The sequence below is a fragment of the Spea bombifrons genome, chromosome 3, assembly GCF_027358695.1.
Source record: "Spea bombifrons isolate aSpeBom1 chromosome 3, aSpeBom1.2.pri, whole genome shotgun sequence".
Taxonomy (NCBI): domain Eukaryota; kingdom Metazoa; phylum Chordata; class Amphibia; order Anura; family Pelobatidae; genus Spea; species Spea bombifrons.
In genome coordinates, this window is record NC_071089.1 from 66,713,827 (window position 1) to 66,726,142 (window position 12,316).

General features: G+C 44.6%; 1 protein-coding gene across 3 annotated transcripts in view; it reads right to left on the minus strand.

Moving 5' to 3' along the window:
• Positions 1-2,045: 2,045 nt before the first annotated feature.
• Positions 2,046-12,316, minus strand: part of ANKRD6 (ankyrin repeat domain 6) — a 58,050-nt gene continuing 47,779 nt past the window's right edge. For all 3 annotated transcript variants that reach the window (XM_053461323.1, XM_053461325.1, XM_053461324.1), the window contains exons 12-16: positions 7,417-7,602; positions 5,026-5,178; positions 3,630-3,743; positions 3,101-3,419; positions 2,046-2,596 (exon numbers count right to left, since the gene is read on the minus strand). In XM_053461323.1, coding sequence (XP_053317298.1) covers positions 2,061-2,596; positions 3,101-3,419; positions 3,630-3,743; positions 5,026-5,178; positions 7,417-7,602 — 1,308 coding nt within the window. In that variant the 3' untranslated portion in view covers positions 2,046-2,060. The remainder of the gene's footprint in view (positions 2,597-3,100; positions 3,420-3,629; positions 3,744-5,025; positions 5,179-7,416; positions 7,603-12,316) is intronic.

The following is a 12,316-nucleotide window of genomic DNA, read 5'->3' on the forward strand; positions in this document are numbered from 1 at the left end:
TGTACAGACAGAAGAGCGCATGATTATTGAAGAAGAAGAAGAAGAAGAAGACAGACAGTGGGGGGGGGGGGGGGCAAAGATTGAGGAAACACCATTGCCCAAGAGCTAAAACCAGAGTGGAAACAAGTGCTTTTCAATATGACCTGCAGGTGAAAAAGACAAACCCTACTTAGAGGGGGAGATTGATTCTTTTTGGTTAAATGCTGGTACTTACCTTTTATTTCTTTGAACAAATATTATGGACTATATTATGGGCTATATAACTGGTCAATTGTGGCTCTCCCTGCACCACTAGGCACAGCCTAGTGCCTCCCAAAAAAACAGGCGCGCTCTGGCTAGACCTGGGTATGTATATTGTCATAAACTTAAGGAAGCATTTATTTTCACTAAGGAAGGATTCTTTATTCATACACAAATAGAATATTGCTAGATACAATAAAAACTAATAAATACATGTACATCAGGAGTATTATCAAAACATAACACAATAATATCATTCATAATCCAATACAAATACTGAGGTAATTTTCAGAATATAAAATGTAGGCGTTCATGAAGGCATTTTGTTGACTTTTTGCAGTGAAGGAAGTTAACATAGGACATGCACATACTGAATGGACCCCTGCTTGCAGCATTCACTGTGCCAGCACTAGAGCTGACTGGGGGTCAATATATCATGTGTAGGGAGATATATTCACTGCCTCTTTTAGAGGGTTACTGTACTGTGTAGTCTCTCCTTACTTGCTGAAAGATGAGTGCACCTTGCTATAACTTTTTAATTAGCGAGAGATATTCCGCCAAAAACATCTCCTGCTTGGAAATTAGCTGAGGCGTGGGGAAAAGGGCAAATGCACATGGGGGTTTCTGCAGAATCTCCCTATGCATTTGCAAAAGCTACACCATAAACATTTAAAGGGGCAACACAGCTATTATACGCATTAATGAGAAAAATTAAAGACCAATTATTTATAGGTTCCAGCTTTGAATACATTGGATTGAACAATTCAAATAGCTGTAACCTTGATGTAAACTGCCCAAATCTTCTGTAAAGAACTGCCATTTTGATGATGTCACATCACAATGGACCTGCAATGTCACAGATAGTATTTTTGTAGCGGCAACAGCCAAGAAAACTGATTTACATATTTTCTTTGAAAACACGGCCAAGTGGGTCTGGGGCATGCTAAGAAAGTATAACTACTTATAGGAGTAAAAAAAAGAAAAATTCTTACAACCATTTGAGTGCTGCTAATACTGATATAATCTCCCCCTTTATTAATTTGTTTGAAAAGTGTCAGCACGCTTCACAATTTTCCATCTTTTAGCAATCCTATGTAATTAACATACCTGGGGCCTTCCCTTGCGGGACGTGGCCAGGACTACACAATGATGTCGGTGGGCGGCCCCGCTGATGTCGGGGGGTTCCCGCTGATGTCAGGGGAACACCCCCATGTAAAGGAAAAAAATGGGCGGGGAGCGGGATGTGTCAAGACCCCGCTCCTGTGACCCGTAGTATTCGGGTCTTGACCCGGAGAACCAGCGCTCACCCGGCAATCTCCGGGTCAAACCCGGAGAGCTCCCAGGTATGGTTATTAAGCATTAGTGACTATTCAAAATGAAAGGGCATTCCTTACTCACTTTACACTGGAATGTTTCTGTGATTACAAGCCCTTTAGTACTAACAGAACTGCCTTGTAAGACTCTCTGGCCTAACATATGCAAATGCAGTGTTATACATGCAATAACTATATGACTACATCAGATACACAACATAGTCCGGAATCTATGGCACAGTGATATTTATCACATAGTTTCACAAGGATTATCACATGCAAACAAATGTTCTTGTGGAATTCATTCCCAGTCAGGAACCCCAACACAAAAGTTCTTTAAGACTGTTCCCATGCATGCACGGACAGATAGTTATTGATTTGTTATTCAACGCAGATCTGTATTTCAGCAAATTAAATTATAATGAAAAATATTATAATGAAAAATGTCTCGGTTGATGTGACATTATCCTTTTGTTCCCACGCTTATTTTTTCCGAAAGAGTTGATGCTAGCTATCTTTCTGCAATTTTGTTCTTAGCTTCATTAATTCTTCTTCTAAGCTTTGTATGTGTTCCTGCAAGGCATCCTTATCTTCCTGAGCCTTCTGATTGGCTTGTGATCTGGCTTCTTCTATTTTCCTCTCATACCACTTTTCCATCTGAGTGGATACAGCCTCAAAAAAATATTGAGTAATTTCCAGAGCTTGTGATGTGTCTCTGGTATTTGATACTCCCTGCTCTCCAATACTGGAAGGAGGCTGATGGTGTTGGGCAGGGATTTGAACTCGCTGTTTCCCTTGACCATTTTTTGCACATTTCCTTGTCTGAGTGCCTCGATCCATGAGATTCCTGTTTAGTTTTTCAGCTTTCTTGGTTTCTGTTGAGGGCTTCAGGGTGAAGGCTGCTTTAGGATGCTTCTGTTTTGAACCTGGCTGGTTGCATGCAGACAGACGCTGCTGTAGTTGGCAAACATGAGGGCAGCTCAATATTTTTTCCTTGGGTCTCACTACTGGAGGGGCAGCAGCTACAGAGTGCTGTTCCATGGCTAAGGAGAAATGATGTAGACAGAAACTCTGAGATTATCTAATGCATTTCAGCTTGGTAGGACATTAGTAGGGTCTACAATTTTGTTAATGTCCAATGGAAGTAAAACCTTCTGCAGGGCAATGAAACAACGTACATAATACATTCATAACTTATACTTTGCCTCTTAAAATATGGGTGCTGCATATTGATTTTTGAGGATTCCATTCCATTAGGGAATACAGGTCCTCAAAAGTTTAGACTACGGATGACTAAGTGTCTCTGACACTTTAAGGCCAGTGGCACACTACTGGAACCATTGGCTGGGCTGGCAGTATCATAAGTATGCGGCTAAATCAGCCATCGGTCCACCAGGCATTTGACAGTGTGCCATATAGACAGTCCTGTTATCCTAACCAACAGGAGCTTTGAGGATTAGATTTATAGGTTGTAAGAATGGAAGAGAATGCAACTCCCATGCAATTTGTATTATGTGTAATATGAAATTAACACTGGCCCCACTTACTTGTACATGGATTTGATTCAGGTTGGGAAATCTTTTGGCTGCTGTCTTCTATGGAACTGACTGGCTCCTTTCCCGCTTCATCAAATAAGCTGCTCTGGGTGGCATAGGAAAGTTGCGTAGAGGACTGAGGAAGGACTGATGCTTCAGTGCTGTTACAATCTTTATTACTGCAATGACTTTCAGAAACAGGGTTATCTACTGACTCACAGGTTGACTGAGATGATTTTGCCTTGAGTTGTCTAGATTCTCCAGAAAGTTTCATCTCCAAAGTCTGAATTTTTAGCATACACCACGTTTTCAGTTCATTCACAACAGAAACCTGCAGAGAATGTTCAAATTGGCCATATTTGTCAGCAATGTGTTGTGAATAAAAACAGTAATCAGTAAAATGTCGTCTAAAATATTAATACATTCATGCAAATCCACATTGAAATGGGTATTGAAAATATTAAGAAAGGCCTGACATTAGCAGGTTTCAAATCTTGTTGAAATATGGACAGTATTTGATGCGAGAGTAATTTTTATTTACCTGACGTTTTTCAGTTTCGTTTTTCTGTACATCTGTATGCTGTTGAAGACGGCAAATACAGTCAGCCCTTTCTGCGGACATCCTTTCAATCATCAGCTTGTCTAGAACCCGAAGCTACAGTTTAAAAAACAAAAGTATCAAATGTGTTAATGACAGCACATGCCAAACAAATTGGTGAAACCGTCATGTAGCTTAAAAAAGGGGCTCTTTAGGTGAGTGACTAGTTTTCTAGATCATAGCATTGTTAAGCACCCCAGGTCTGCTGTATGCAGATCTGTCACTTTTCCAAAACCCTACACTATTCATTTCCTGACACTGAATACAAATACTAAGTACTGGTGTTCATGTATCAAAATAACTAATATATACATAATAGAATCTCACCTTATGGGACATCAGTTATTTTAATTCCCTGTTCTCAGGATGTACATGCTTACTCCACAACATTAGGTTATCTCTCCCCTATTAAGTTACTGCCCTGCTGTAGCACAATCTGATTGTCACAGCCTTTTCAAGGGTGTTGGGAAGAGAAGAAAAAATAAGTCAAGAACCACTTGATATAGTTTTCATACATTGTGTTATTCTAAAAAAGTTCACAGTAACTGCTCCACTTAAAGTCTTACTTGTAACAGTATGTACTTTCCTTTGGCAGTTATAAACCCAGTGTCTTTGCTTGTTTCTCAAAAATGCACCAACATTATCAGAAGGGATAGTTGAAGACCTACTTTATGGCTCCTACTTTATGTATTCTCAGTTTGTTTAACAATAAGTGATTTTCTGGAGTCATAAACATACAAAACAAAACTGATTTGTTACTAAACATGCAATTAAATGGATACTGTCACCAATATTTAATTACCTGACAGCCTAGTTGCCAGAACTCCAACTAGTGGAAAGATGGCATTTGTCAGGGAAAATACTGTTTCTAAAAGGCAACCTGCTTTTCCTTCTAATTTGCGGGTTTCAAAGTTCCCACTGAAATCACTTTCTAGATTTTACCTCCACTGTGTATATTAAATGTAAGGAATATCTGTTGCTCTTAGTAGAGGAAAATAACACGTCAGCTGATCATTTTGAAGACTTGTGCAGCAGAGGTATAGGACACACAGCACAAAAGGTGTGATTTAAGAGGTTTTCAGGGACAAAATATCCCCCTAAATCAAATTCCTTTTTATATGCAGCCATTCGCAAAAGCAAAAAAAATTAGTTTCTCTTTACAGCAAATAAATATATATTTTGTTATTTAAATTCAGTGCCCTGATTACCTATTTAGTATACAAAGTTTTCTGATTGTCCTTGTTTAGATATAAACCCCTAAAAATTGCATGCTGTGGGTCTAAGCAAATGCTAGAAGCTTCAGTTTCATGACCTCAGGGTGAATCGCATTGTAATGCACCTGGTGCTGGGTTTTGCCATCCATTTGTCCTAGTTTTGCATTCACTTGATCCTGCACTGTAACAATCTCGGCTTTTATCTCCTCTTTGGTGGCTTCCAATTGATTCTCCAGCTTATTAATGAGTGGTTCACAGCGACATCCATTGATTGGGGCCTAAGGGAAATAGACTGGGATATATTATCTTAACCAAAAAAACAAAACAATTTGAAGCCTTAATACTGAAGCATGGATATTATCATTAAAATGTACTTTTTCATCTAGCAAGAAATTGGATAATCAGATAATCCTTACTAAAGCATGTTCAAGGAATAGTAATAGTTTTAAATTAAAAATTATTCAGTGTTTTTATTGAAAAACTTTGTTCCTTGTAATAGTGAATATAAGATACAAATTGCTTGTGTTGAGCCCTAATGCCCATTACTCCCTCTTGATGTTTTACTGAATGTCATTACATAAAAAAATATTTTATAGCTAATCAAGCCACAAGGGTAATTCACCAGCAAGGAAACCGTATACAAGATTTTGATACTTACCTCAATCTGCCATATAAGTATTCGTGTTGTGCATTTAATTACAACTTTTATCTTGCCTATAGAATATATTCACTAATGTGGGGGTGTATGGTTCAGGTACCTGATATCACTGTGTATTATGTAGGCTCAGCCCTACTTACAAGTACATGAAGATGTTAATAAATATACTAATAAATATATTTTTTTTGCTATCCCCTTGATTATGATTATAAAAGCTAGTGCTGCAAAGACCATACATCTCTCCAAGACAACTACATAAGAAAATATTGGTGCCAACACTGTGTGGAGGAAAAGACAAGTGAACGGTAAAGGGTTAACTCGACTGACCATACTCAACTAAAGATTCTTGCCCTTGCATGATAACTGTTGCAAAACAAAAAGGGAACTTTTTATATACCGTATTGGCTCGGATATAGGCCGCCCCCGTATATAGGCCGCACCCTAAAAGTTTGGTGCTTTTTTAAAGAAAAAGTTTTTTTTCTTTAAAAAAGCACCAAAAAAAACATGCTGCCACTGTCCTCCCCCCCCGAGATATGCTGCCACTGTCCTCCCTCCCCGAGATCCGCTGCCGCTGTCCTCCCTCCCCGCGATACGCTGCCGCTGTCCTCCCTCCCCGCGATACGCTGCCGCTGTCCTCCCTCCCCGCGATCCGCTGCCCTCCCTCCCCGCGATCCGCTGCCCTCCCTCCCCGAGATCCGCTGCCCTCCCTCCCCGAGATCCGCTGCCCTCCCTCCCCGAGATCCGCTGCCCTCCCTCCCCGAGATCCGCTGCCGCTGTCCTCCTCTGCCCCCCCTCCTCGACTTACCGGAGCAGACTCCCGGGTGTCTTCAGGGCCGGCGAGGGACATCTACGCAATACGCGTATGCAACTTCCGGTACCGTTACCGGAAGTTGCATTTGCGTATTTCGTAAATGTCTCCCGCCGGCCCCGCAAGACACCCGGGAGTCTGCTCCGGTAAGTCGGGGGTGGGCAGAGGTAAAACGCTTAGATAACCTCCCGTGCCAGCACCCCCCCCCCCCGTGGGAAGTGCTGGCAGGGGAGGCTGTCTGAGCGTATCGGGGAGAAGGATGCAGGTCCCCTGCACCGCTGCGGGGGATCTGTATCTTAACCCCGCTGCCTGCCCGGCGCCCGGGACTGCATGTCCCGGGCGTCGGGCGCTAGACCCCGAATATAGGCCGCACCCCCACTTTAAAAACTTAAAGTGGGGGAAAAAAGTGCGGCCTATATTCGAGCCAATACGGTATAAGTACATTTTTGACAGATAAGTCTGGATAGGCAAACAATTTATTTATGCATACAGGAATGGAAGCACACTCTAATAAGCATTCACATTCATATTCCCAGGGGTTGTACATATTGGTCATTTTAGCAGCAACCCAGGAATCTGAATGTGTATGCTATGTCGGGTGTGATCCCCTTTCTGTATAACCGAACCTTACGGTTGAGCAGCCTCTACTGTCTTGCAGGTTCCTCATTAATGGTGTCCAGAGGGAGCTTTAAATTGCTTGAGAGTCTCAGGGGGTTAAAAGGCAGTGCAGTTGCATAGATTCAGCTCCATGGTAAGCAATATAGCTATGAAACATTAGATAGGACTTCCCAAGGGGCACTTTGGCATAGTGGTGGGTTAAGCAATATATGTCCATATATTGCTGACAGGATCCCCAATATTTATGCCTCAGATATGTGCTTCTAAATGGTATTTACTGGGTGTGTATTGATTTCTTGCTCAACTAAGGAATATGCGGCTCATTCTGTCAGTTTCAATATTTCAAACTTAACGTTAAAGACAACAGCTTAGAACTGGTTGAATGTACCTTGGCCATTTGACTTGACTCATAGTGGTCTCCAATAACGTTACCTGCATGACTTTGCCATCTTTCCCCCTGTATAAAGTGTAAAGTTGGTATGCCCTGGCCTCATGAGGAGGTAAAGTTGGAGAAGAAGCTCTGTGTTTGCTCCTTCGTCTATGATTATGACTGGCCAACTGGACACTGGAGAGGGGCTGTTGGTCTGCTGGAGATGTAGGGTCTGAAAGAGCAGAGACCTGCAAAGGATGAAATGGACAGGAAAAGACTCATAAATCTAGAGTAGCAGGGTTTGAATCCTGGATCATCTATGAAACTAGACATCTAAACTAGATTCTCTTGGTCAGCTTTGTATGACTTATTTTTTAAAATATAAACACTTTGGATACAGTTTTTTTTTAAAATTCCACAGGGATACCCAGCATTGCTGCCTGTGAGGTAAGCACCAAAGCATGCTTTCAGGGAAAGGCTGCTTGCCTACTGCACTGAGAACTGTTTTTATTCACATTTATCAGCATTCTAACATGCTAAATATGGCAAAAGCAGTGGCGGAACTACCGGGGTCGCGACTGCGACCGGGCCCTGGAGTTCTGCCAGTCAGGGGGGCCCAAGGGGTGCCGAGCGGTCGTTTTCAGCAACCGCTCGGCACCCCTTGGGCCCCCCTGACTGACAGAAATCCAGGATGCCTCTGCTCGCTTCCGCCGCCGCTGCTGCCGCCGTCGCCGCCGCCTGCCTCAGCGCTTCCCAGAGTGCAGTGTTGGGAGCGTGAGGCATTTGTCTCGGGTGCCGGCGCTTCACACTAAGCGCCGGCATATGACGTCATATGCCGGCGCTCAGCAGTGAAGCGCCGGCACCCGAGACAAATGCCTCACGCTCTCAACACAGGAGTTGACGGGAAGTGACCTACAAAGGGGGGGGGGGTTGGGAGGGAGTGGGTAGATCGTGAGAAAGGGGGGTAGGGAGGGAGTGGGTAGATCATGAGAAGGAGGGGTAGGGAGGGAGTGGGTAGATTGTGAGAAGGGGGGGTAGGGAGGGAGTGGGTAGATCGTGAGAAGGGGGTAGGGAGGGAGTGGGTAGATCGTGAGAAGGGGGGTAGGGAGGGAGAGGGTAGATTGTGAGAAGGGGGGGTAGGGAGGGAGAGGGGAGACTGTGAGAAGGGGGGGTAGGGAGGGAGAGGGGAGACTGTGAGAAGGGGGTAGGGAGGGAGAGGGTAGATTGTGAGAAGGGGGGTTAGGGAGGGAGAGGGGAGATAGTGAGAAAGGGATAGATGGGTTGGGGGTGGGGGGCCCTTAACAGATTCTCGCACCGGGGCCCTGAGGTTTCTAGTTACGCCCCTGGGCAAAGGCAACACACCATGATCTATTCATAGCTATATATGTAAGAATTTGATCTACACTAATTCAGTTTTTTTTTTAAATTCCACAGGGATACCCAGCATTGCTGCCTGTGAGGTAAGCACCAAAGCATGCTTTCAGGGAAAGGCTGCTTGCCTACTGCACTGAGAACTGTTTTTATTCACATTTATCAGCATTCTAACATGCTAAATATGGCAAAAGCAGTGGCGGAACTACCGGGGTCGCGACTGCGACCGGGCCCTGGAGTTCTGCCAGTCAGGGGGGCCCAAGGGGTGCCGAGCGGTCGTTTTCAGCAACCGCTCGGCACCCCTTGGGCCCCCCTGACTGACAGAAATCCAGGATGCCTCTGCTCGCTTCCGCCGCCGCTGCTGCCGCCGTCGCCGCCGCCTGCCTCAGCGCTTCCCAGAGTGCAGTGTTGGGAGCGTGAGGCATTTGTCTCGGGTGCCGGCGCTTCACACTAAGCGCCGGCATATGACGTCATATGCCGGCGCTCAGCAGTGAAGCGCCGGCACCCGAGACAAATGCCTCACGCTCTCAACACAGGAGTTGACGGGAAGTGACCTACAAAGGGGGGGGGGTTGGGAGGGAGTGGGTAGATCGTGAGAAAGGGGGGTAGGGAGGGAGTGGGTAGATCATGAGAAGGAGGGGTAGGGAGGGAGTGGGTAGATTGTGAGAAGGGGGGGTAGGGAGGGAGTGGGTAGATCGTGAGAAGGGGGGTAGGGAGGGAGTGGGTAGATCGTGAGAAGGGGGGTAGGGAGGGAGAGGGTAGATTGTGAGAAGGGGGGGTAGGGAGGGAGAGGGGAGACTGTGAGAAGGGGGGGTAGGGAGGGAGAGGGGAGACTGTGAGAAGGGGGTAGGGAGGGAGAGGGTAGATTGTGAGAAGGGGGGTTAGGGAGGGAGAGGGGAGATAGTGAGAAAGGGATAGATGGGTTGGGGGTGGGGGGCCCTTAACAGATTCTCGCACCGGGGCACTGAGGTTTCTAGTTACGCCCCTGGGCAAAGGCAACACACCATGATCTATTCATAGCTATATATGTAAGAATTTGATCTACACTAATTCACTGCAATGCAGCACATGTTACCACTCTCAGAACTCTCAGTATATGCCATTGGCTGTTAACACTAAACCCATTGGATTAGGGGGGGGGGTGGCAGCCTAAAGCCTGGTGGAGCAAGTCTAGTCAAGTGGCCCATTGCACCATTGAATCAGCCCACCATCCATGTCCATCTTTTCCAGATTTTCTAACGCATATTGATGTAATGTGATGGGAAGTACATCAGTACACTAAAAAAAGTCATCATACATGGGATGCCTGAAGCCACAATTTAGTGCCACTAATCCCTTTTAATAAAATATGGAGATTGAAATAAAGTAAATAACACAAACCCTAGAAAGTTTTGTCCTCTTAAGTGACTACAAATTCAGGAGGGGTTTTTTATCTCTGGATAAGTAAAAATTAAATAGTTCAATTTATTCCTACAGAAAGTAAAGTGCCAGAAAACAGATGACCAAATACATACACCAGGACAGGCTCTGCCACACCAACACCCAAACACACAGACCAGGACAGGCTCTGCCACACCGACACCCAAACACACACACCAGCACAGGCTTTGTCACACTGACACACACATCCAGACGGGCTAAGCTACAACGATAAAAAAAATAAATGTTTTCCACACTGCTTTGTCATTGACCCCACCTTTTGTGTTTTTTGCCCACTTGTGTATCGCCCCCTGCCAACACTATATGTATTTATGCCCCCAGCCTGCCCCTTGCTTTAGTATTTATTTATGTAATGGCCCCAGCTGCCCCCTTGTGTATTGATGCCGCCAGCCCAGATAAAATGCTACCCTGCAGTATCGAAGATGTATATCTGACTAGACTCATAGAATGAACCAGATATACATCCCCCTTACTGTATGGCAGCACGTTATCTGGGCTGCTCAGCAATATGTAAAAGTTAAGTGTCTTGGAAAACATGGCTCATGTGGCCACCCAAATGCACCCACACCCTTGTGTATTGCCCCCAGCTAGCCCCACATTGTATATTTATCCCAGACCCCCCTTTAGTACTGATTTATGTGATGCCCCCAGCCAGCACTCCCTTGTGAATTAATGCCCCCCATTTAGTATCATGTCGGACCTGGCACCCTGATTGCATTCACAGGATGTGACCAATACCCAGATTGGAAGCATAAGGCTTGCCACCTTTCCCCCCAAACAGCCTGCCTGTGGCATCCTAGCCTCAAACTGCCTCCATGTAGCATCCTAGCCTCAAACAGCCTCCCTGTGCCATGCTTTCCCCCCACTTACACATCCATGCTATCCATTCACTCATTCATATACTCATTTACAGATACTCATTCATTCCCTCAATCACGCATACTGGTCCAAAACCCTCCTCCACCCCCTTACCTGAACTGCAGATCTCGGTGCCGCACGCAGACCTCCGCAGACTGCCCCTACTTCCCTCTGTGCGAACAACTTCTCTTCCCAGGGGAAGCAGGAATAGAGCAGGGTCATGTGACGTGAGATACATTAACACGACTCCGCTGGGTTTTTGCTTCCCCTGGGCGGAAAAAGAGACATTGCTCACACAGTGTGTATGTGCAACATACAGGTAAGCAGCAGGCCCCTTGCAGAAGTCATGGTTGCGACCTCTGCAATCACGGTCGCTGCAGGCTTTTGACCGGCATTAAAGACGGCCATGGCGGACATGCAGCCGCATCGGCCACCTTAGTGTGCGGCTACACGGCCATTTTGTTTATATTAAGTGCAGCCCTGGGGGGCAATTACCCCTGCATTGGGTGCATCTTGTGGCTTTATTAGGGATCCACATTGGGACCCATAATCACAGATATTGTTCTTATTATATATAAAAATACAGATATTAACACCGTCTATTTTCAATACTTAATATTTTATTAGAAACCAGGATATATGCATAGCAGGGAAGTAGAAAAAACACATAGCACATAATAGACTTCACCAGGGGCTAAATTAAATGCTATATCACAGATAAAGCATTGAATTTAGCCCCTGAAGAAATTGGTTAACCCCATGGAACATGTAGGGCGTTGACAATATGTCTTGATTTTACGTGCGTGAGTTCCGGTTAAGGACACAATATATTCCCTCTGACAATGCAAGCGGGGTCTCTGATACACACTTTTTCTTCTGCTGGGAAAGATTTAAAGGTGTTCAAAACATTGATATCCTTTGCTTAAGTGACAGTGTACTGGTAACCTGCACTTGAACTGGATCTTATGTTATTTGTGAGTGTATTTGGAATAAAAATCATCTTGCTACCGTACTTCTGTACTATACAGTGCTGTGCTATGATTATTTTTCTCCTCCTATGCATATATCCTGGTATCTGATCAGATATTATGTCTTGGAACTAGACGGTGATAATCTCTGTATTTTTTTCCTTATAAGGAGTATATTTTGCCTCTGGTTTTCGTTTAGTCTAGCCCAGTTTATGTTAAATATTTTTATTAGCCATATTACAAAAGGTCTTAATGGTAAGGTCTGCAACAGGCTACAGTGGGTCAAAAAAGTATTTAGTCAGCCACCAATTGTGCAAGTTCTCCC